The 25,249-nt window shown below is 47.2% G+C and overlaps 1 protein-coding gene across 1 annotated transcript in view; it reads left to right on the top strand.

The window, feature by feature from the left end:
- The first annotated feature begins 16,639 nt into the window (after positions 1-16,639).
- PHF2 (PHD finger protein 2) overlaps positions 16,640-25,249 on the top strand; it is a 187,723-nt gene continuing 179,113 nt past the window's right edge. The window contains exon 1 of the mRNA XM_029051015.2: positions 16,640-17,396. Coding sequence (XP_028906848.1) covers positions 17,299-17,396 — 98 coding nt within the window. The 5' untranslated portion in view covers positions 16,640-17,298. The remainder of the gene's footprint in view (positions 17,397-25,249) is intronic.

A 25,249-nucleotide genomic window follows, 5' to 3' on the forward strand; every position in this document is an offset into this window, starting at 1 on the left:
AGGGTTGATATGCAGAATTCATGGATTTTGATGGAAGCAGGTGTTTGCATGGAGGGGACAAATGAATCCCTATTGTTTTGAAATGATATTGCCCCCTAGTGGCTAGAAACCAGAAAGGTATAACGCTGTAATTATTACCAACTGTTCAGAAAAATCTTTCTTTTGTTCCCAGCTGCAGGCTCACCGGCGGCCGCGCCGTTTCTGAACCGAAGGACAATTCTTTTCTTTTGTTCATCGGATGGTGCCACTGCCTTTAGACCAAAGTGGTTCCTATTGAAAGCCACCCTCTCTGCTGACTCTCTTGGGTGTTTTTTTTTTTTTTTCATTCTGATTCGTTGCCCTTTTTTCCTCTTTTATGGTATTCGTTAAGCCCTTACTATGTGCCAGGCACTGTACTAAGTGCCGGCGTAGGTACAGGCTACTCAGGTGGGACACATGGCTCTCCCAGTCTTCACAGCTCTGTCACTTGTCAGCTGTGTGACTGTGGGCAAGTCACAACTTCTCTGGGCCTCAGTTCCCTCATCTGTAAAATGGGGATTAAGACTGTGAGCCCCATGTGGGACAACCTGATTCCCCCGTGTCTCCCCCAGCGTTTAGAACAGTGCTCTGCCCATAGTAAGCGCTTAACAAATACCAACATTATTATTATTATAGTAAGCGCTTAACAAATACCAACATTATTATTATTATAGTAAGCACTTAACAAATACCAACATTATTATCCCCCTTTTACAGATGAGGGATTAAGACTGCCCCTCATCCTATAACATCTAGTACTGAAAGTAGACATTTCTAGCGGGAACTCTTCCCACCACCCCGAAACACCCTTTCTGGGACATTTTCTTGCATCGGAGTTGTGTTCTGCCGGGTCCCAGCCCCCTTCCAGCCCTGATATCACCCCTTTAACTCTACTCCATATTTACCAAGCCTTCATAACAGTGTAAACCAGAGATGGTGAGGGAGAGGTTTATGTTCCTTGTAGAAAACCCCTCCATGTTTGGGTCTGACACACAGCTCACCGCAGGCATTGTTATTGTGTTCTCAGCTGTGACAGCTCTCTCAAATGAGCTTCCCAGGAGTTCTCTGTACAGATGGACATTTCGTGAATGCTACTCAAGACCCTTGTTTCTCCTTCCCCATGGTTTGCTGTCCTATTTCTCTTTCTAACTGTTCTCATGGGATCAAATATCAATTTCCAAAGTGGATAACCAGACTAAACATTCACTGTACATTGACTCTATATAGGCCCATTTTCCTCACAGGTTGCTTTTACATCCATCTTCTCATTTATTCTTTCCCAACCCTTCGAGCAAGGATGAGGAAGGTCTGTGGTATTTTATAGGTGGGGAAACTGAGGCACAGCAGAGCGTTTACACGATTTACCAATGAGTTACTCAGGGGCAGGGGTGGAAACAAGAAACCCGATTTCTGACTACCGTGCCAGTCCTGTTTCCCCCAGACCCTGACTCGTTGACTTCCCCTCTCGCTCACTGAAATTAAATAAGAAAAACACTCCTTATTGAAGCTCGGAATGCAAAGACATGAATGTTTGCTAATGTTCTGTAGTGATAAATCAAATTGTATTACAGCCCATGAGTGGCCTCCCGCAGACTTTCCCTCTTGTCTGTGGGTTTCACATCGATATCCTGACTTCTGGCCTGATTGAAAAGGTTTGAAAACAGAGATCAAAAAGAGTTTTTTGGAACATTAGCATAAGGCAGATTCATCATCTGAGGTGAGGGTGACCAAATCATATTAGAAAAATAAAGGAGAGAAGCAGCGTGGCTCAGTGGAACGAGCATGGGCTTGGGAGTCAGAGGTCATGGGTTCGAATCCCAGCTCTGCCACTTGTCAGCTCTGTGACTGTGGGCAAGTCACTTAACTTCCCTGTGCCTCAGTTCCCTCATCTGTCAAATGGGGATTAAAACTGTGAGCCTCACGTGGGACAACCTGATTACCCTGTATCTACCCCAGCGCTCAGAACAGTGCTCTGCACATAGTAAGCGCTTAACAATTACCAACATTATTATATTAAAGGAGGACATAGAAGTCCATAATCGAACAATAGCATTTATTGAGCATTTACTCTGTGGGGAGTGCAAAAATAAGCACTTGAGAGTATATAATAGAGTTGGTAGACATGATCCCTGCCCTCGAGGAGCTTACAGTTTAGCTGGGGGGACAGGCGCTAAAATAAATTGATGGTAGGGGGAAGCAACAGAGTTTAAACATATAGACACAAGTGTGATGGGGAGGAGTAGGTGCGATGAGTCCCTAAGGGCTTAGGTGAAGTGGGGGCGGGCAGTTAGAGGATGGGGAGAAGGCTTCCTGGAGATTTTAGTGGGGCTTTGAAGATGGGAAGGTCTGGCGGATATGAAGTGGCAGGGCAAGAGCAAGGAGTCGATGGGGAGATAGATGCGGGATTGAGGCACATTAAGTAGGCTGGTGTTAGAGGAGCAAAACGTATGAGCTGCGGTGGAGTGGGAAAAGAGTGAAGTTAGAGTGCTGACGAGTGCCTTAAGGCCCATGGTGAGGACATTCTGCTTGATGTGGAGATGGTTGGGTAACCACCAGAAGTTTATGAAGTCAGGAGGCACGCACAGAACACTGTTATAGAAAAATGATCTGGGGGGCAGCGGGAAGAATAGACTGGAGGCAGGAAGGTCAGTGAGGAGAAGTGTTCATTGATTTTCTACTCTGAGCAGGGACATACAACTGGACGGAGGGCAGGGGTCCCAGGTACTAAAGCTTGTGGAGGCCCGACCTGCGTGTTCCAGGCCTATGGAGCCAAATTAGACTGCCATAATGCTGTGAACCCAGTTTTGACCCAAGTTTGGATGCCCTTCTGTTGCCCCTACAAAAACAACCTTGACCTCACTCTGAGGGGGCACAGCTCTGCATATGTGGTAATTAATAATAATAATAATAATAATGGTATTTGTTAATTGCTTACTCTGTGCCAAGCACTGTTCTAAGCACTGGGGTAGATACAAGGTATTCAGGTTATCCCAGATGGGGCTCACAGTCTTACTCTCCATTTTACAGATGAGGTCACTGAGGCCCAGAGAAGTTAAGTGACTTGCCTAAAGTCACACAGCTGACAAGCGGAGGAGCCAGGATTAGAACCCACAACCACTGATTCCCAAGCCCATGCTCTTTCCCCTAAACCACGCTGCTTCTCTAATTGAATCGGAATTGGAACTGGGACTCCCAACTCCCAGCAATCCAGAGGCCCAGCAGCAGCCCCTGGAAGTGAGTCCTGGGAGGTTCCCCAATAGCTGGGACCTGGGCCAGATTCAGCTGACAAAGTCAAGGGCCCCAGACGGGTTGGTCAGGCGGGGGTAGGGGCAAAAGTAGAGGCAGAGGCTAGAATGAGGCAGGCTGGATTGGGGCAAGATAGAGATTTCCATCCCATACAGGACTCTCACAGCCCTCTCAGTCCAGTTTATGTCTGCAGGCTCAAAATAGCACCCACCTGCTCAGTCCCCCCTGACACTTCACCACGGCTCTGGCCACCTTCTGCTACATCATTTGGAACAGCTTGTGCCCCTATCTTTAAACCAATGTCCCAAGAATTTGGACTACAGTACTTAAAACCGGGACTGCCCCCACCTGAAGGGAGAGGGGTTTTGTGTCTTTCACTGGGAATGGGGTGCAGATATTGTGTCTTTCCTTGTTTCAATAGAACCGGTAGCAGAAACTAAATAGACCGTAAGCTCCTTGTGGGTAGGGATCGTGTCTTCCAAATCTGTTGTAGTGTACTCTCCCAAGCGCTTAGAACAGTGCTCTGCACATGGCAAGTGCTCCGTAAATTCCACTGATTGACAGATTTACCATCTGAGGGCATCTTAAATTCCAACTGCAGAACCCATTAGGATCACAGCCTAAATTTCACGGTGCCTGCCTGGCCAAGAGACCCCTAAACCTTTCCCTTTTCTTTGATCACCAATCCTCAAATGCAGGATCTCTCCTTCTCCCTCCCCACCTCTCCCTCTCCCTGTTTCCTGTAGTGATGAGGCCTCCCCCAGTGGGGAACTAGCTGGGGTGAAGCAGGAAACTGTCTCTGTCCCATGGATAATCAGAAGGTTTAGATCCCCAAAAGGAAGCCTAAAACATGTCACAATGGAAATTCGTTGTTACAGATTATTCTGTGTGGTAAAACCTCACTTGTCATTGAAGATACCTCCTTAGAAATCACTGGGTTTTAGGAAATCACTTCTTCTGAATCACTGAGTCCATGGGAGAAGGGAGGTTAAGTTCTCAAGGGCTCAGATTATTCCTAAAAATCTTAAAAACTAATTTTTGATCAATGTGTACATCCAGTTCCTGAAATATATGTGAGAGAAAAGAGGTTGGTCACGTATCCTACTTATCTTCTATTCCCCACTTTCTATCTCCTCCTGTTCCCTCACTCCAGTCTTCTTCTGACTCATGGTCTGAATGCTGACCTGCCCAGAAAATACAGAGACACCATTTCCCAGGACACCAGCCACGGAGGGGAGAATGACTCCTAACTCTACCCCTACACCAGCCCCTTGCCCTCCCCCCACCCACACACCCCACCCGCTTCCCAGAGCCAGAGGAATTAGCTCAAGGGCAATGCTTACTATGGCCCAGGACAACTCCCTGGCCCAGTCCAGAGAACAGATTTCCAAGCAAATACTTCCCTTTAGCATTCCTCTTAGGGGTAAATGATTTTCCTTCATTTTTTTCAGGTTTCATAATAATAATTATGGTATTTTTTTAAGCATTTACTCTGTGCCAAGCACTGTTCTAAGCACTAGGATAGATATAAGGTAATCAAGTCAGACACAGTCCGTGTCCCACATGGGGCTCACAGTCTCAATCCCCATTTTCCAGATGAGGTAACTGAGGCACAGATGTTAAGTGACTTGCCCAAATCATTCTCTTCCAGCTGAGGCTTTAAAAGCAGAGCCAGAGTGAATATTGCAGGAGCTCTCTTGCATTAAAATTTTAAAGCACTGATAGAATCAATCAGTGTTATTCATTGAGTGCTTACTGTGTGCAGAGCACTGTTCTAAGCACTTGGGAGAGAACAATACGATAGAGTAGGTAGACATGATCCCTGCCCTCACGGAGCTTTCAGTCTAGAGGAGGCAGACATTATATTACAGATATTATAGATAGGGGAAATGGGAGAGTACTGGGATATGTACACAAGTGCAGTGGGGTTTGGTGTGGGGTAAATATCAGGTGCTTTTTTTTAATACGATGCTTGTTAAGTGCTTACTATGTGCCAGGTTCTATACTAAGCACTGGGGTAGAGATAAACTAATCAGATTGGACACAGTCCATGTCCCACATGGGACTCACAGTAGTAATCCCCATTTTACAGATGAGGTAACCGAGGCACAGAGAAGTTAAGGGGTACAGTTAAAGGTGTAAAGTGATGAAGAAGGGAGAGTAAATAGGAGAAATGAGGGCTTAGTCAGGGGAGGTCTTTTGGAAGAGATGTGATTTTCAGAGGGCTTTAAAGGTGAGGAAAGTGGTGGTCTGTAGGCAATGAAGGGGGAGGGAGTTCCAGGCCAGAGGGAGGATGTGGGCAAGGGGTTCAGGGTGAGATAAATGAGATCAAGTTACAGTGAGTAGGTTGATGTTAGAGGAGTGAAGTGTGTGGGCTGGGTTGTAGTGGATCAGCAAGGAAAGGTATGAGGGGGAGTGTCTCAAAGCTAATTGTAAGGCGTTTTTGATGCAAAGGAGGATGGGCAGCCACTGTAGGTTTTTAAGGAGTGCGAAGATTTGGACTGAGCTCTTAGAAAAATTATCTGGGCAGTGGAATGAAGTATTGACTGGAGAGGGGAGAGACAGAAGGCAGGGAGGTCAGAGAGGAGGCTGATGCAGTAGTCAAGGCGGGTTAGGATAAGTGCTTGAATCATCATGGTAGCAGTTTGGATGGAGAGGGAAGGACAGATTCTAGAGATCTGGGGAAGGTAGAACCAATAGGATTTGGTGACAGACTGAATATGCAGGTTGAACAAGAGATGAGTCAAAGATAATTCCAAGGTTATGGAGGATGGCATTGTCTACTGTGATGGGAAAGTCTGGGGGAGGATAGGGATTGGGTAGGAAGATGAGGAGTTCTATTTTGAACATGTTAAGTTTGAGGAGTCAGTGGGACGTCCAACTCAAGATGTCCTGAAGGCAGGAGGAAATAAGAAACTGCAGGGATGAGAAAGAACAGGGCTGGAGAGGTAGATTTGGGAATCATCCACATAGAGCGGTAGTTGAAGTCGTGGGAACGAATGAGTTCACCAAGGAAGTGGGTGTAGATGGAGAATAAAAGGGACCCATAACTGAGTCATGAGGGACTCCCACAGATAGAGGGTGGGAGGCAGAAGAGGACCCGATGAAAAAGATTGAGAAGGTGAGGCCAGAGAGGTAGGAAAAGAACCAGGAGCGGACAGTGCCAGTGAAGCCAAATGTTAGATAATGTTTCCAGAAGAGGGGAGTAGTTCAGTGTTGAAGGCAGTTAAGAGGTCAAGGAGGATTAGGATGACATAGAGGTCAGTGGTTTTGGCAAGAAGAAGGTCACTGGTGACCTTAGGGCAGTTTCCATGGAGTTGAGGGGGTGGGAACCAGATTGCAGCGGGTCAAGGAGAGAATTGGAGGAGAGAAGGTCAATACAGTGGCTGCAAACAACTCACTCGAGTAGGTTGTAAATGGATGGTAGGAGGGAGGCAGGGCGATAGCTGGATGGTGCCATGGGGTCAAGGGAGAGGTTTTTTTAAATGTAGGGGATACATAGGCATGATTGAAAGCAGTTGGGAAAGAGCCATTAGAAAGTGCCATTTGAAGGTGGCAGTCAGAGAGGAAAGAAGGGAAAAGGCAAGTTTTTTAATAAGGTGCAAAGGGATGGGGTCGGAGGTACAGATGGAGGGGTAGATTTTAAGAGGAGTTAGGAGATCTCTTGACATCCTGTAGAGTTGAAGAGAGGGCAGGAGGAGGGTGGGGCTGGAGAAATTTTAGGGAGATTGTATTTAAGTACTTACTATGTGTCAAACACTATTCTAAGCGCTGGGGTAAGTACAAGTTAATTAGGTCAGGCACAGTCCCTGTTCCACATGGGGCTCAAGGTCTAAGTACGAGGGAGAACAGGTATTTAATCCCCACTTTACAGTTAAGGACTCTGAGGTACCAAAGTTAAGTGACTTGCTCAAGGTCACACAGCAAGCAATTAGGCAGAGCCAGGATTAGAATCCAGTTCTTCTGACTCCTGGGCTCGTGCTCTTTCCACTAGGCTAAACTGCTTCTTTGATTAAATAAGTGCCACGGCCCTTAGAGGCAAGAGATGGGAAAGACAGGGAGATGGGGTTTAAAGAGAGAGTTAAAAGCCTAAAACAGTTTTCACGGGCAATAGACGTGCAAGTCAGTAAGGCTGGAGGCGTATTGTTGCTGGGTGGAGGAGAGGCAGAGTTAAATCAGTGGAGGATGAGGTTGAGGTGAACAAATTCATCCTGATGTCTGGAGTTCCACTAGCAGTGTTCCACAGCTTGAGCCCAGGGAAGCATACTGTGGAGGTGATCCAGGGTGTGGGTTCATTCAGTTGTATTTATTGAGTGTTCACTGTGTGCAGAGCACTGTACTAAGCACTTGGGAGAGTACAATACAACAATAAATAAGACGCATTTCCTCTCCACAATGAGTTTACAGTCTAGAGGTGGGGAGACAGACATCAATACAAATAAATAAATCATCGATCTATACATAAGTGCTATGGAGCTGAGAGGAGGGAAGAATAAAAGGAGCAAGTCCGGGTGACGCAGAAGGGAGTGGAAGAAGAGGAAAAGGGTAGCTTAGTCTGGGAAGGCCTCTTGGAGGAGATGTGCCTTCAATAAGGCTTTGAAGGGGAGGAGAGTAATTGTCTGTTGGCTTTGATGAGGGAGGGCGTTCCAGGCCAGGGGTAGGAGGTGGGCGAGATTGAGGCACAGTGAGAAAGTTAACATTAGAGGAGCGAAGTGTGTGGGCTGGGTTGTAGAAGGAGTAGGTGTATCGAGATCGGTAAGTTCATTTATTTATTTTTTATTATTGATTTATATTGATGTCTGTTTATTTGTATTGCTATCTGTCTCTCCCCAGCCCCCCAGACTGTGAGATCGTTATGGGCGGGGATTGTCACCCTTTATTGTTGTATTGTACAACAATCCAAGCACTTAATACAGTGCTCTGCACACAGTAAGCACTTAATAAATACGATTGAATGAATGAATGAGATGGATGGAGGGTAAGGGAATGAGAGAGTTAAGTTCAGTGAAGAGGCAGAATTGAGGGTTAGTATTTGTGCATCAAGAGAAGGTTGGTAGATAATGTACCTAGGTTCTAATTTCTCTTTCCTGTTCCTTTCCCCCAGATGAATTTTGCAATGAAATCAATTTAAATTTGCCTTTTGGGTATCATACTGCTGAAAGTGATCACCATCTGCATAGTGAGTGAGATCATGAAAAGACCAATAAATGTTAAAAAAACACAATCCCTACCTTAAGGAAGCTTACAGTCTAATGGGGATACAGGCAACACAAACTTATTTACAAATAATTGAAGCAGAAGGGAGAAAGAGATACAGTTTGGTAGTAGCCAGATTATGGAAAAATGAATAAATGGATAAATAAGTGATTAAAACATACATACTAGGGTGGCTGTTGGGATAACCCTATCTTGGGTGGTAGAAAGTTAAACAGTGAATTCTTCCTGTAAGAGGTGAGATGTCAGGAGGATTTTGAAGTTGGGGTGATGTAGAATCTGGTGGATTTGGAAAGGGAGGTAGTTCTGGGTTGGAAGAAAGGTGTGAGTAATGGGCCGGAAGCAAGCAAGTCAAGAATGCGGCACAGTAAGGTCACCTCGGTGGAAGTAAAGAGGGCGAGCTGAGGAGTCATGGGTGAAGGAAGTGGATAAACAACAAGGAGGAAGCTGGTGGGCAACCTTGAAAGATTGGGAATTCTTCTTAATGTTGAATGAAATGGGTAGCCATTAAGGGTTTTTGAGGAGTGCAAAAGGATGTATTGAATGAAGTTTTAGAAAAATCAATCATTGCTATTTACTGAGTGCTTAATGTGTACAGAGCACTGTACTAAGCACTTGGGAGAGCACAGTACAATAGAGTTGGTAGGCATGATCCCTGCCCATATGGAGCTTGTAGTCTATAAGGAGAGACAGACATTAAAATAAATTACAGACAGGGTAAAATGACAGTGTAAGGATATGTACATAAGTTTTGTGGGGCTGGGGTGAATAGCAAAGTGCTTAAAGGGTGCAGACCCAATGCATAGGTGATGCAGAAGGAAGGGCAAATGGGAGAATTGAGGACTTAGTCAAGGAAGGCCCCTTGGAGGAGATGTGATTTTAGTAGGGCTTTCTAAAGACGGGAAGACATGGTCTGTTGGCTATGAAAGAGGAGGGAGTTCCAGGTCAGAGGGAGGTAGACAAGATCGAGGTACAGAGACTAAGTAGGTTAACTTTAGAAGAGCAAAATGTGCGGGGTGGGTTATAGTAGGAGACCAAGTAGGTAAGGTAGGGAGGGGAAGAGCTGGTCACAGGGAGAAAGGGACAGATTCTAGAGATGTTGTGAAGGTAGAACCGACAGGACCTGATGACAGACTGAACATGTAGTTTGAATGAGGGAGATGAGTCAAGAAATAAATGAGCGAGATGATCCAGGTAGAAGAATGTAGAACACACTGAAGAGGGGATGTATGGAACCAAACTGAATTGTCTCCCAGCTGCCAAGTGGGGGTTGGAGTGAGAGAGGGCTCTTGAGCTGGAGCAGAGGGCAGGTGAAAAAGGCAGGGCCTCTGTCAATATTTAGACAGTCAGGGACTTGGCTATTTCTGGACTGGGACGGGGGAGGGAGAGGAGAGAAATGGGTTAATTTTGTTGTTTTAAAGTTATTCTTCTGGGGTTGTCTTCCCTCCTCATGGGCAGGGAATATGTTTTTTGCTGTATTGTGGTACAGTGTTATGCATAAGGTAGGCACTCAGGAAATATTAGTAATAATGATAATAATACTAGCAACTTCTCTGCTTCTGGAATCAAGTGCCTGTTCCAGACTTTGCATTGTCTCAGATGCAGGGAAGCTGAGTTGTGTAAAGGCTCAATAACCGGCAGGAGTAGATTGGTTTTGTCTGTTCCCTTTTTGTGTCAATTTCCACATCAGTGTTCCCAGGGTTCTGCCCACAGATCTTGGAATCGAGCTCTGGCAGAAATTAAATGCTGGTTGAGTTCCACTAGGGGGGTCCTGAAGAGGGGTTTTTTTATGGTATTTGTTAAGTGCTTACCATGTGCCAAGCACTGTTCTAAGCACTGGGGTAGATACAAGCTTATCAGGTTGGACACAGTCCATGTCCCATATGAGGCTCACAGTCTTAATCCCCATTTTAAAGATGAGGTAACTGAGGCCCAGAGAAGTGAAGTGATTTGCCCAAGGTTGCACAGCAGACAAGTGGCAGAGCCAGGATGAGAACTTGGGTCCTTCTTACTTCCAAGCCCATGCTCTATCCACTAAGTCATGTTGCTTCCCCAAGTGCTCCAAAGAAGTCACAGTGACTGGAATTCTGAACAACTGTGTGGTGGCAGCCTTGTACTGTGGGTTTGTCAACAAGGTGAGCTGACCTTTTCCCCCTGGATGGCCTTTAGACCATTAAGATATTTGGTGATGCCAAGGATAATATAGGGAAGGGGGAGGGTGCACTCAGAGGCTCACTGGGCAATTGCCCTGGACTCATCACCCTCAGGATACTCCCCATGGTCACTGGGGTGAACCACTGTGGCCTGGCCAAAAGTCTCTTCTCAGCACTTTCCCTCACCATGGCCCCACCCCAGACTTTTACAATCGCCCTAGTCAACATGGAGTTACAGGCACAAGCCATCCAAGGATGGGGAACAGAAGGTGAACCTTACTTTCCACTGCTCAGGGCCTCACTAGTCCTGTTTAGGGGAGAGTCATTGCCCCAAGCAAAAGTTCCAATGCACTCGACTCCTTTTGCTCATTTAACTGGCCCTCAAAATGCCAAAAGCTCTTTCCCTCTAGATAGTAAACTCCTGTGGACAGGAATGTGTCTACCAGCTGTGTTATATTGTACTCTCCCAAGTGCTTACTACAGTGCTCTGCACACAGTAAGGACTCTATCAATGCCATCGATTGATTGGTAGAAGAGAAGCCTTCATTGCCCTGCCAGGGCTGGATTCTGGAATCCTAATCCTAGGTCAGCAGAGCTCTAAGCTATATTCTACGACCCCTTAAAAGGCACGAAAGAGGAGAAAAAAGGAGGAGGAAATCTGAGGCCTTGGGGAATTACTTATATTCCATTCTGGGGTGTATCTTATCCTGACTGCTCTGAAAAGAAGTTGCTCGGCAAAACTGTCCTCAGCAGCTATTGTCGGCAAGCCCGAGCTGTCCTCACAAGTGGCACTTGGCAGTATAGCTCTTATATTCTGCTACTTAAGTTTGGCCCTAGATCCCACCCAGTCCATTTACCTTGACCTTCATCTCCTTGACATGGAGGCAAAGCCCACGTCACTCCAGGCAGAGCCCACTTCACTCCTGGGTTAGTGTGGGGCAGAAGACCCAGGAAAACAACCAATGGAACCAATTATCATTCATCGAATAAAATAACCTCACTTTTAAAATCCATTTCCTCTGAGCTTGTAATGATTTCCAGAAGGGACCAGAATGTTTTTACCCATAGAGCAGCAAAAGCTATTTTCCTAGTTGTTTTCTCTGTGTACCGACCACTGAATTTAAACCAAAAAATTGACCCTGGAATTTGACTCTTTTCTATACTTTCCGCTCCAATTCTCTCCCACCTGTGAATGCCTTACCCACATCCCCCTGTATATATGCATATATATATATATTCAAATGTACAGTCAATTATTTATTCTGCTCTTTCTATTTGTAAATACTTCTGTTTATCTCCCCTGTTTAGAGTTTAAGCTCCTAGAGGTCAGAAATTGTGCTTAGTATATTGCTCTGCACACAGTAAGTACTCTGTAAATACCACTGATTGATAGATTGATCAATCAATCTATCTTTCTGCCAAACTTTCCCAAGTACTTAGTACAGTGCATTATACTCAAAAATACTGTTACTACTACTTCTACCTTTTGTATCAACCTCCAAGTCTCCTGGCTCCCCTCCAGTGAGAGTGCCTTTAGCAGCTGGGCCCAGTTCAGAAAGAATGCTCAGTAGGGTAATTAAAATTACCCACATCCCTCCTGCATTTGTTTCCATGTTGGTCTCAAAATAAAGGAAAAGCTCAGGAAGGAATACAAATGACTTATATTTGTGCTTAGTATTGTATGACCCCAATATGTGTTATTAAATAAAAACACAACAGGACCGACACTACTTTTCCACTGCATCTCTTTGCTCAAGACCAAAGTTCTCCCTAGGGTCATGATTTTCAAAGAAGCTTGACTAAGTAAGACATCTGCTTTTTACTCAGGCCCCAAAGAAGAGCTCCCATTTTGATGTCCAGCTTTAGCCCTACAATTAGATGGGGGATGGCCTGGGTAGCAGCGCCTTACTGGCTCTTCTGCTAGAAATCAATCCTATCACTGCAGTAGATTCTCTAGAAAACAAAGGCCAAGGAGGAGTGATATTTTGGTACTTACCACCCCCATAGGAAACAGGGCTGTCTCCCATTCAACACTGATGTCATCATTCCCCTGACCTCACTGTCAATTTACAGCCACATTAAAAAGGGTAACATGTGACACATCTTAATGCCAAAAAAATGTTGACTACAATGTACTCACTTCTTTGGATTTTCTCTTTTCTCCAAGATCAGTTCTGTTTCACTACTGTGAGCCCATTGTTGGGTAGGGATTGTCTCTATTTGTTGCTAAATTGTACTTTCCAAGCGCTTAGTACAATGCTCTGCACAGAGTAAGCGCTCAGTAAATACAATTGAATGAATGAATACTGTCATGGCTTTGCAAACATTGTTTTTTTTTACTTGTATTTGGTTCACTGTGGAAGGAATTGTTTATTCTCAGTCATTCATTCAATCGTATTTATTGAGCGCTTACTGTGTGCAGATCACTGTACTAACCACTTACAGTCCTTTTCAAGTGTCACCTTGTCATCCCTGTGTCCTTGATTTGCCCAAACCTTTTTAAAGCAACAGATTTTTTTTTTCTAGCATGGTTGTGGCTTGGTCTTTTTTCAGGCAGGTTCCATTGTTTTCCTTATCTTCCCTATTAGAGTGTAAAATCTGCTAGACTACACACTCCCGGAGGGCAGGGATGGTGTCTTCTAACTCTCTCATGCCCTCCCAAACTCTGCACACGGTAGACACTCGGTACATGCTGTTGATGATAATAGTGATACACTTCTTGAGCCTGAAACCCTCCCGTATGTTTCCCAAGCACCTTGAACAATGCAATGCTCTGCATAAAGTAAGCGCTCAATGAAAACCGCTGATGTTATTGATACAGGCAGTCCCGGAGTTAAGATCTTTCAGTGAGGATGAATGAAACTTTCAGCACTTCTAAATTTACATACTGCTTTGATTTAACAGCACCACACTCCTTTATGTCACTAGTCTTGGAGGTGAGGGTGGTGGTCGAGGTGACATACAGGAGCTTCAGGTAAATGGGGAAACGATTTTAAAAGATGTGCTGGGAGGAGGGAGAGAGGGGGAAAAGTTTAAAGAGAGCAGGGGAAGTAGAGCAGGAGACGCCAGGGTGACGGAAAGGGGAGTCACCTTATCCGCTAGGCAGAGTCACCAGGGAGGGTCCACACGTCCATTTTACAACCGATGAAGTCAAAGTTGGCTACCCTTACCTTGGAACTTTTCTGACTCAAAATAAATACATTAATGAATTGATGTAGCTGTATTATTCATCTAGAATTGAGCACTCAATTCTGGGTAATTTTAGTCAAAATGGCATATCCAACCTTGGTTCAGGAATCAATCTCCTATTTGTACCATTATCTCTATGGGTAAATTGATTCCAATGTTCATTTTTTTATGGTATTTGTTAAGCACTTATTATGTGCCAGGCACTGTACTAAGTTCTGGGTCGATACAAACTAATCAGGTTGGACACAGTCCATGTCCCACCTGAGGCTCACAGTCATAGTCCCCAGTTTACCAAATGAGGTAACTGAGACATAGAGAAGTTGTGACTTGCCTAAGGTCACACAGCAGACAAGTGGTGGGGTCGCATTAGAACCCAGGTCCTTCTGACTTCCCAGGCCTATGCTATATCTACTAAGCCATGCTGCTTCTCTAATTTCATCTACATTTCAACTGATACATAGTTTTCAGGAGTCAATTGTGTCATAAGTCCAAGTATTACAAGGACTTCTCTCTTATTTTTTTTTTTGTTTTCACAATGGGGTCCATATTCAAGGACTTTTAAGTTTCTCCCCTTTGTCCTCTCCTTTCTGTATCTTATATTTAAGATGTCATCAAGAATCAAGAACATTGCACACAGATAGTGTGAGAACTGAATGAAAGGCAGCTATTAAAAGTATAAAGTTACCATCTAAATTAGCTCTGGCTCCCAGGCTCATAGGTTCCATAGGCCTACAGCTCTAGTGCCTGAAAGCAATCATGCTGTGGGCAGGGTGGGAGAGAGGACATTATGTCCCAGAGGAGTGAGGTGGATATTATTACTCTAACCTTACTATTGCTTATATTCTTTCGGTATGTTTGTTTCATGCCCAGTATAGTGCAATGGACACAGTAGGTGTTCAGTAAATACCATTGACTGTCAATTGCCCCCTTATTTAAACATGCAATTCAGTCATCTAATATGCACAAAAAAGTACAGACCCTTTGAAAAAACTGATGTTTCTACCACTGATTTTACCCCTGAACAATTAACTATAACGTCAAAAATACTGAGAAGTTGCTAGTCAGTGATTTTGTAGAGTAAAACAATTTTTTAACGGTAAAGAATTATAGTTTCCCAAACGCTTAGTACAGGCACAGAGTACAGACTCATCAAATACCATTGATTAGCAAACTCTTATGAATGCACTGGAAGGCATTAGAGAGGGACTATTGTCCAGTAAATACTTAAATACTTAGTATGAATATTTCATTCATTCAGTCGTATTTATTGAGCACTTATTGTGTGTAGAGCACTGCACTAAGCGCTTGGAAAAGTACAATACAGCAATAAAGAGTGACAGTCCCTGATCACAACGAGCTCATAGTCTTGGGGGCGGGAAGAGAGAAATGATTGAACCTGAGGTTTGCTCAGGTGATACGTCTGCCTGTAACACATTTGCATGCATTACTGTGGTTTGTTTTACTACTAATAATAATGATGGAATTTGTTAAGCGCTTACTATGTGCCAAGCACTGTTCTAAGTGTTTTAGTCTGTAAACTCCTAGTCAGAGGAGAAGGAAAATAGGGTGATCCCATCCCAGCAGCAGAGCGATGGTAGAAGCCAGTGTAGGATAGAGGAGGGGCAAACCAGGCGGAGAGCTGGAATAGAGTTGTGAATACACATCCACAGGTGCTGAGGATGGGACTACATAAATAAACAAGTACTAGAAGTAGCTTTTGCGTTGATATGATTCGGAGTTTGGGGGATTAATCGGGAGAGCCTTGCTGGAAGAGATGCAATTTTAAGAGGGTTTTGAAGATGGGGAGGGTGGAGGTCTGGAGGGAATTCCAGGCCGACTGGATGTGGATTGGCTGCAGTTAGGATAGGAAGTAAAGGATGAGACTCTTCGAGCAGGACTTTACCGACGATCTCCGAGAAGTGTTTTCTTGTTTCTCCAGCCTGCCCTCTGGGCCTCTCCCCAGAGTATCCGAGCAGTCGTACACCCCAGAACCCTCCTTTGTTTTGTATGCACACGGCAGAGAGCTAGGGCGGGGAGAGGAAAGAATATTCTTTTAAGACGATTTCAAACTGCGATGAAAAATATAGTTGTGCGGGGATAAGGGAGGTGGGGAGACGGAGGAAGTGGGGGGAGGCAAAGGGTTTCTCCCACCACTTCCAAGATGGGGGCTGGACTGTCTGGACTGTACAAAAAGTTGAGACAAAGTACCGAACAGTAATTGCTCTTGTCTTTGGAGCAGACGCCTTCCCTCCTCCTCCTCCTTTCCCTCTTCGTCTTTCTCCTCTCAACCCAGTCTCTAGTTGGCTCCCTTTCTTCATCTCCCTCCTTGAAATTCGGGGATCGCAACTCGGGGTTCTCCTTATCGCCCCCCTCCCCGTTCCACCCGCAGCCTCTCGGGCGGGAGGAGACGGCTCCAGTCCCGAGAGCAGAGACGCAGGGAACGGGGGGGTGGGGGAGAGGAGGCAAGGCAGCAAGCCGGGAGGCAAGGGAGAAGGACAGGGACGGAGTCAGAATCCCCCCCTGGGAATTTTAGGAGAAGGGGTGGGAGGTGGCGCCCACGGAAATTCCCAATCTCCCCCCCCTCCCGCACCACCACCCAGATCCTGGATAATCTAGTCCCAACAGAGGAAATGCTACAATGTTGCAAGCTGACGTAAGGAGTTGAGCAGCCGGAGCGAGCGCGGCGCGGCTCTGTGGGCTTGGATGCCAGGACTCCGCTCTCCGCGTTCTGTCATCGGTGCCCGTGCGGGCGGGGACGGGGGGACGGGGGGACGGGGGGGGTCCGTGGCCGCGCGCGCCCCGCCGGACCGGGGACAAACCCCGCACCAGCCAAGCTCTCGCCTCTCCCCGCCTCGGAAAACTTTGTAGTCTTCATAGCCACCCCCTAAGTCGCTTCTGCAGATGCATTTTCCCCTTGCTATTATTATGTTTTTGTTTTTTTCGAAACACTAGGCACGCATTCTTTTCTTGCCCTCGCGTGCTTGAGGTCCGGGCGAGAGTCTATCATAGCAATCTTTAAATCTGGGGATTTAGTCGTCGTTGCCTAAACAAAACCTATCAATCTATCTAGCTCGCTATCAATCTGCAGATCTAGAATATATTTACATCCCTCCCCCTTTTCCAGGGGGCTGGCGAGGGTACGGAAAGCGGGGGGAAGGTTTGTTTGCTTGTGGGTTTTTTCCCTTGCCCTCCCCCCTTTTGGAGGCGAAGAGGAGCGGCGGCGGCGGGGGTAGCGGAGCAACCCGCCTGCCCGGTGGCAGCAGCAACAGCGGCGGCGGTGGCAGCGGCGGCGGCGACGGCCCCAGCCCCTTGTCCGCCGCTGCCCGGGGACCGAGTTGTTGTTTTCGAAAGCGAGAACTGGAGCTGGAGCAAAGAGCGGCGGCAGCAGCGAACAGCGGCGGCAGCAGCAGCAGCAGCGAACAGCAGCAGCAGCAGCAGCGAAAAGCAGCAGTAGCTGCAAGCTCGCAAGCTAGCTAACATGGCGACTGTGCCTGTCTATTGCATCTGCCGGCTTCCCTACGACGTTACCCGGTTCATGATCGAGTGCGACGCCTGCAAGGACTGGTTCCACGGCAGGTAAGCTCGCCCGGCCCGATCCAGCTCGGCTCGACATGGACCCGGGTTACATAGGGACAGAGAGGGTGGTGGAGGGGAGATAAAGGAGGGGGGCCAGGCAGAGGACGGGGGTGACGGCTCTCTCCCGGGACCTAAGCTTCCTCTCCCGATTTTTTTTGTATTCATTGAATTTATCAATTTATGAATTGCGGTGACGTTTAGTATTTGGACGCTGTCCCCGTCCATCCTTTCTCTTTCGTTCCCTTCTACCCTCTTCTCCGATGCCCACATAAAATAGTAATAAATCAATCATCGGTCCGCGATGCTGGGAGCCCGTTCCGATTAGCAGAGCCCCCTCCTCCTTTCACTCGCTCTCCTCCTTTTCTCTGTCCCCCACCGGGCCCATCTCGGAGAGGAGAAAGGGAGGAGTTATTGTCCGCCCCCCGCTCCGCTGGTGTATTTTTTGGAGAGGGGGGATAGAGTCCGAGGAGCCCCAGCCTCCTCCTTCCCTTCTCTTCCCTTCCCCTACGGGTGGGGCTCCCCTTTGTGCCGGGGGCGGCAGGGTTATTGTCTCTCCCGGGGAGGGGGACGGGTCCGTCCGCCCGGCTTGTCTCCTGGTTTTCCCCTTCTTTCTCCTTCTCCCTGGAAAGGGGTGTCCGGGCGCCCACCGGGACTGTGCGGGGGGTGGAGGGAGGAGTAATAGTTGAGGGGGTGAGGAGGTTGCAGCCCCGAGCCCTGCCGCGCACAAAAGCAAGAGGAGGGAGGCGGGGGGAGGAGGGAGGGAGGGAGGGAGGGAAGGCAGGCAGGCAGGCAGGCAGGCCGGGGAGGTGGGTTGGGAGTGAATAGTGTAAACAGCAGGCCGGCCCGGCTCGGCCCGGCCCTCTGGACTTCGGTCCCTCCCCGAGGGCAGTCAGCGCCTCGGCGGCTCCGGGGAGGGCGACCGGAATCCCATCAGATCGGCGGAGCTCTGCGGGGAAAGTTCGGGGGATTTTTCGTCCGCAGAGGCGGGGAAGAGTGGGTTCCCCCGCACCGCGTCCCGAACGGGCTCGGCCCGGCCTCTGGGCGGCTGACAGCTGCGGGAGTGGCGTGGGACCACCTGGGAGCTCGGGGTCAGGGACGGGGGAGGGGGTACCCCGGCAGGGTGGGTAGCCAATAGTTCGGCTCTTCCTTCCCGCTTCCCCTCCCGTCTCCTCCCCCTGTGAAGTTGCCGTAACTTTCCCCGCGCGGGGTTCGGCGGGGGCGGGAGCTAGACAAGTGCGCTGCGAGCGGGGGGGGGGCGGGAAGGCGGGGACTGAGCGGCGTCGGGGACCCCCCCCCCTTGCCCCCTTTGGAGCCCCTAAGGTGGGGGGAGGGCGCCTTCCCGCCCTCCAGCCCTGCCACTCCGGCCTCCCAGTGCCGGTCCTCGACTTCGGGGAGGGAAGGACGAGGGCACAGTCCGCAGCAGGGACAGTGGGGGGGGGGGGGGCGAGGGTGTGTGTGTTTGGAGGGGTGTGTGTGCGCGTGCATGTGTGGATATGTACTGAAGGACCCCCCCCCCCCAGTGAGGTCTCCTCCCCCTTCCCACCCCGGCAAGCCCCACGCTGTCTCTGCCCAAGGTGCCAAGATTCCCCTCCTCTTTAGGCATCAGAGGGTGCCCCTCTTAGCTCAGACCTCTGCCCAGCTGAATGGGAAACAGCCGAACAAAAACCCCCTTGCCTGTTCCCTACCTCAAGGTCAGGTTCTTGGACGGAATCAAGTCCTGGAAGCCCCTTATGGGCAGGGAACGCGTCTGCTAATTCCGTGGCATTGTATTCTCCCAAGCGCTAGCACCGTGCTCTACACTTGCTCAATAAATACCATTGATTGATTACGATTGGTTCTCAATGTTGTCTGTTGCAGTTCCCTCTTCTCTCCCCAGGGGAGGTGCGGTGTCACCTGGTGGGAGCTGAAATCGAGTAGGTTTTGAAGGGGTGTGCTGGAGTGAGGGGGTGGAGAGGGATTCGATCGTGGGCTCGTAGAGTCGTTTTGGTGTTCTTGTTGGTTTCTCACCTCCTCTCTCATTCCTTTCAGCGGGAGTGAATAATTTCATTATGACACTATGGCTGGGTGGCATTTCTGTAGGTTCGCGGGGTCTGGGCAAAGGGATGGGGTCTCTCTGTGGACCAAGGCTGATCACCCAGGTAGCCTAATAGCCTGGAGCAGGAATCTTCCGGGGGCCAGTCTGAGCTGTGCGTACTCAGGATCAGGGCCCCTTCCTGTCTGACGCTTAGCTTTTTTGTTGTTGTTGTTGCTTGGAGCTTCAGGTTTGCCAAACCCTGGGTTCTTTCCAGAGGAGAGCAGTGAGTGTCAGAGTAGCAAGAGGAGGAAGAGGAAGAGGCGGTGGCAGAGTTCTGTGCCCAAACTGCCCAGACTGGTTCTGTATGCAACTCATTCTGCCATCAGGATGTTGTTTGCTGGGGGATGGTAAGAAAGAAGTGGGGGCCGGAGGTGAGGGAAGAGATGAGAGGGGAAGGGCGTAAACCGGGGTGGCCTATTTAATTTATCCCCTTCCTAAATGGGGAGGGTATTAGGAGTGGTGGGGTTAGGATTGTTGAGGCTCATTCATCACCCTGCCTTCTCCTCCAGCGTTTTGGAGAGAAAAAGCCAAAAGTGCGTGGGTGTGGGTGGGGATTCCCAGTGATTTCACTGCCAGTTTGAGCAGTTAAAATTCTTCTTAATAAATTAGGTCCCTCAATGCAGTTATGAGGCTGGGGAGATAATGACCTTCTTTGTTATCTAACTTCCCAATCCCACCAGTTCTCTATCTCATAACCAGACCGATTAAACTAGGGGAGGGTGGGGGATGAATGGGATTAAACTCTTCATTTGTTACCTAATGTTCGATTGAGCCCTGGCTGGGTTCCCAGGGCAGGCCCGAGATGGTGGCAGAAGTGGTGGGGCCCAGATTCTGAAAGACAGTGGTCAAGGGGAAACTGATCTTTCTTTCCATGAAGGTTTGGGTTTTTTCTTTTAGTTGGATTTGCTGTAGGAGTTTATCCAGAAATTTTGGGTGGTCATAAATGCCTAGTCAAGACCCAATCGTCCTTTTCCCCTGCCTCTGGTTATCTGCAGGGAAGATTACATTCCTATGGTTGTACCTTTTGAAGATCACCCTGAAGTCATAGCCACAGCTGCTGCCCATGCCCTAAATGAGAGGTTTACTTATCCTAAACTCCTTGGGCCACCTGACTGTTTCATCCACTTTCGGGTTCTATTCCACAGACTTCTCGTGTTCGAGGGATCCTAGTTTGAGAAGCTAGATTGGACCGGGGAGGCAAGAGGAAAGGGTTTTTATCTGTGGTTTTTAGGATGATCCTCCAAGGAGCAGTGGGAGGGCATTTTTTGGAAAGAATTCTTCCTTGAGAATCTCATTTCTTTGGGGTGGATTGTTCTGAACCGGTAGGCTCTGGACCTCTTCTTCCCTGCCCCCGCCATAGAGAAAAGGTTTGTTTAGCAAAGAAGAAGCAGTGTGCTTAAAGAAGCAGTGTGGCTCAGTGGAAAGAGCACGGGCTTGGGAGTCAGAGGTCGTGGGTTCTAATTCCACTTCTGCCACTTGTCAGCTGTGTGACTTTGGGCAAGTCACTTAACTTCTCTACGCCTCAGTTCCCTCATCTGTAAAATGGGGATGAGGTCTATGAGCCCTATGTGGGACACCCTGATTACCTTGTACTACCCCAGCACTTAGAACGGTGCTTTGCACATAGTAAGCGCTTAACAAATGCCATCATTATTATTGTTATTTAGCTTTCCCAGGAGATGTGGAAGAGCAGAGGTCTCTTTCCATCCGCCCAGTACAGTGTATTGAGCTCATACTTCCAAAGGTGGGTGTTATCGGTAGATGTAGCTGCTCTGTTAATTCTGGGGCTGCCAAGGTGATGGTAGCTGCATTATAAGGTCTGACCCTACAACCAGTTTGATTTTTCCATAGGATTGATGTGTCGTAACACCACCATTGTTGCATCACCAGCAAGTTTGCAAGGAATGCCAATAAAACTATTATGAGTTGGTCAGATATTCATTGCGTTTCTGCCAGAGGAACGTGAGAGATGGAGACGGCATTCTCATACCTCGCTGGTCTGAGTGGGAGTGACTTGAACTACACTCAGGTTGAATATGGAGATCCAGGGTGTAGTTCGTAGAAGCCACTTCTTAGAATGGCTCCTTCCGTGTCCTCTTCTTTTGGTCTTAGATTTGAATTGGGCCTCGAGGGAGGCGTGTTGTAGCACAAAATATTAGCAACAAATATATAATAAACTTTTGTTGTTTTCCCTCCTCTATGGAAAAAGAGGCAACATCATGAAACCAAATTTGACAAGCAGTATCTACGTGCTTTCAAAATGCTATGTAGTCACTCATTCTTTGACCAAGTTTCTAATTCTCGCTTACTATTAGCTTTCCTTTTTACAATTTAAGTAATTTTTGCTCACCTGTTTGCATCCACCCCTCCTTTAGACCCATTCATATATGTTCACATACTCAGACACACACAGATGTGTTTACACATACACTCTTGTGGACGTAGTCCCATACACTCAGATTTGTACATTCAGACACTTAACAGGCAAGCACACGCACAGACATCCTCATGGCCATGTTCGCAAGTAGAGACCTGTTTATACACACAGTCATACACTCACTGTGCCTATGCATGTGTGCTCATACACATTCATGGTCATAAGATCTGCTAGCTTATTTTCAAATCCTTCTAATACAAAAATACACACACATCCATACCGGGTCCTAATGCAGCATGCCTGGGAGTGCCGACCCAGGGATTTTTGTAGAAAAGAGTTGCTAGGGGATCTAAAGGACCGTTTGAATGTGGGTAGCATTGAAGTCTGGCGAGAGACATTTGTTCCCTCTGTGTCTAGCTGCTGACTGCTTCTCCCCAGAACCTCAGTGCCACTGATATGGTTAAGGCTTTCCAGGGGGTGTCTTTCACTCCTTCTTGTGTGCCCAAGTTTCTTTTCAGGGATTTCACCGAGTGTGGTTGCTACTTGGGTGTGAAGGAGGTACACACTCTTTGGGTTTTCTCTGTGCTCAAGCACTGAATTTGACATGCACATTTGACTCAGGATTGGATGTCATAGCCAGGCATTTATTTATTTTAAAAAACAGTAACAATAACAAAAACATTGGCTAGAATTATATGGAGATGAATTTGTTCAACTAGGAAAACTCAGACAGTAAAATCTGTGAGACCAACTACCTTATTAAAATCACATTGCCACAAATCTCCAAAACCTAGAAAAAAGGGAACAAAAAGATGTGGGGAAATTTGGAGCACCTGAATTAGGTAAGTGTCGGGGTATGCTGGTGCTAAAACCTAATATTTAAAAAAAGTGAGTTTTGGTGATTGGAGAGCCAAAAGGAAATGGGAAGTTTTGAAGGAAAATATGGAAACAGTGGAAGGTAAAATAGGCCCTTTGATGACACTGGCAAGCACTTCCCAAATAAAGTGTTTTTTGAACTAAACATTTTGTTCGGGACACATCTTAAACAGTCAAAACATTTGCATCTGTTGAAAATGTTTGTTTTGCTGTCAAACAGATCCATTCTAGAAACATTTTTTGGAACATTTTGGCAGAGAAACAAACACTTATTTTGAAGCTATATAAGGGTAGCCAACATTGTAGCAAATACTTCCACCTTTCACTTCAAAGGGAAAGTGCTGCCCTGTGGAAACATTCACAATGTTGGTGCAATTACGTCAGCCCAAAGATTTGCAAAGGTGTTTGGCAAAAATGTGTCCAGTGAGAACACAACGAACGAGGAACTTGCTACATAGCGCATACTGGGAGTCTCGTCCATCACTGGGCTGTGAAAGAGGAGAAAGAGATAGATCAGAATGATTAAAACGTTTGATGTAATCACCTTAGCAGAAAGCAGTTGGAAGCCATGCAAACTAGGTGACCATCTGAATGTAGCAGAAAGCAATAGTTTGGGTGCCCTCCCCAGGTTTAGACTATTTCCAGGTCCAGGCCTAACCCGCTTGTCTGTAGTGGGGTAACACCATTTCGGCATTTAATAATACTAATTTACCATTGCTCGAGCCTATAGGTGTGGTTCCTGTGTTTTTCACCCTAATCCCGCTCACCAACTGCTTTGGGTGCTAAAGTGGGAGCACAAACCAAAGTAAGTCTGTACTGGGCAGAGCTCTTCCCAGGTGAGAGTTATTAAGGACCCCAGTCCCTATTTGGTTTTCCCTGTAGCAGCATGACGATTGGTAACCTTTGCGACCCGTGTCCTGGAGATGGAGATGCTGGCTCTCTCTTTCTTATGAATTCTTTACCTCTCTATCAGATGACAATCAATTCCTGAAATGACACACTTGCTGTATGCACACTTATTTTGACTCGTGCATTGGAGCTTTTCATTTCTTTTAACCATACCCAGGCTTAGTGGCTAATTTTAAAGTCTAATAGGATTAAATAGGCCTGGTTCTCATTTATTAGCGAATCCTTAGAATTTTTTAAAAAACAACAAAAACCAAACCAAAACAAGAAAACAAGCCTTTGCTGAGAGCCCAAGGAAAGCTCTCCAGGCTTGCCGCTTTTGGTGTTGTTTTGTGGGTTACAATGTGTAACACGTACTCCCTCTCATCTTCAGGCCACAATGAAATGGGGCATTTCCCTGCCCCCCGAGGGTCCATGTCTTCAGACCAGATGGGCTGAGGAGTTTCAAAGATGCCCGGCGGTATTTTCATTCGACCGCCTCTGGTTTTGTTGGGGCCTCTGTGACGCTGCCCTTCCCGGGGCCCTTTTGTCTGAGGATTTACAGGCACTCATTCACCGACTCTCACCCCTTGCCACTGAAGGGAGTGGGTGGCAGACCTTGCTAGTTTCATTTCCCAGAGGGAGAGGGAGACCGAGAGGCGGGACGGAAGCATGACGTGCTGGTGGGTCACAAAGAGGCCAACTGGTGACGGGGCTAGGGACCGGAGAGAGGTATCTCTTTGAATCAGCAGCCGAGTGGTGCAACAAAATGGCTCTACAGTTGGAAATTAGGATTTATGGGAAAAAGGTCTAAAGGAACTGAAATTATTTTGTTTGAGGAAAGGAAGGCCGGGGTCCTGGGGTAGGGGGAGGGGAGAGAAGCCATGACTGAAAAACTGTTTTCAAGTGCATGAGGGTTATTAAACAGAGGGTGGCGAGCAGCTGTTCTCTACTTCCTTGAAGCCCCAACAAAAGGAAATGAACTGAAATAACAGTAGGAGGTGTTTAGGTTAGACTTCAAAAAGAACTTCCTGACAGGGTTGTCAAGCACTGCGATGAATTACCAAAGGGAAGTGGTCAAATCTCTTATTCTGAAGAGCTTAAGACACCCAGGGAAGCCAATCTTCTCAGGGAAGCGGGAGGACTTTGAATTTGAGTTTGGGGTTTAGAGGTCTTTTTCAGCCCTGAGAGTCCCAAATCTGTTGCCTATAAATACACCTCTGAAAGAGAAAGGTGGATCGATTATCTCAAAATAGCCATTTCTGTGTTGGTGTATATTTACACAAACACACATCGAGCTTAGTCTTGCTTGCTTGCTTTTTGGTTCACTGCCCAGGTATCAAGCTGGCCTTCAGTATTTGTTACCAAGGTGCCAAGGGCTCTGAAATCAGAATGCTGACCTTTAAGTAGAGCAGGCTTGCTACTCCTGTGTGATGGTTTCTTTGCTATTTAGGTTCTGGCATGGGCATTTGCTGGGCATCTCTTGGTGTCTCTGTGATTGTCGGTGAAGGTAGGGATGCTCAAGCATCATGTGAAACCGGGCTTTCCTGTTGGAAGGCCTGGAGTTGGAAGTGCAGGTGCCTGAATGTTATATAACCTCCGGCCCATTAGAGGAAGAAATCTTTTAGAACACCTCCAGCC

Source organism: Ornithorhynchus anatinus, chromosome X1 (assembly GCF_004115215.2).
Source record: "Ornithorhynchus anatinus isolate Pmale09 chromosome X1, mOrnAna1.pri.v4, whole genome shotgun sequence".
NCBI classification, from domain to species: domain Eukaryota; kingdom Metazoa; phylum Chordata; class Mammalia; order Monotremata; family Ornithorhynchidae; genus Ornithorhynchus; species Ornithorhynchus anatinus.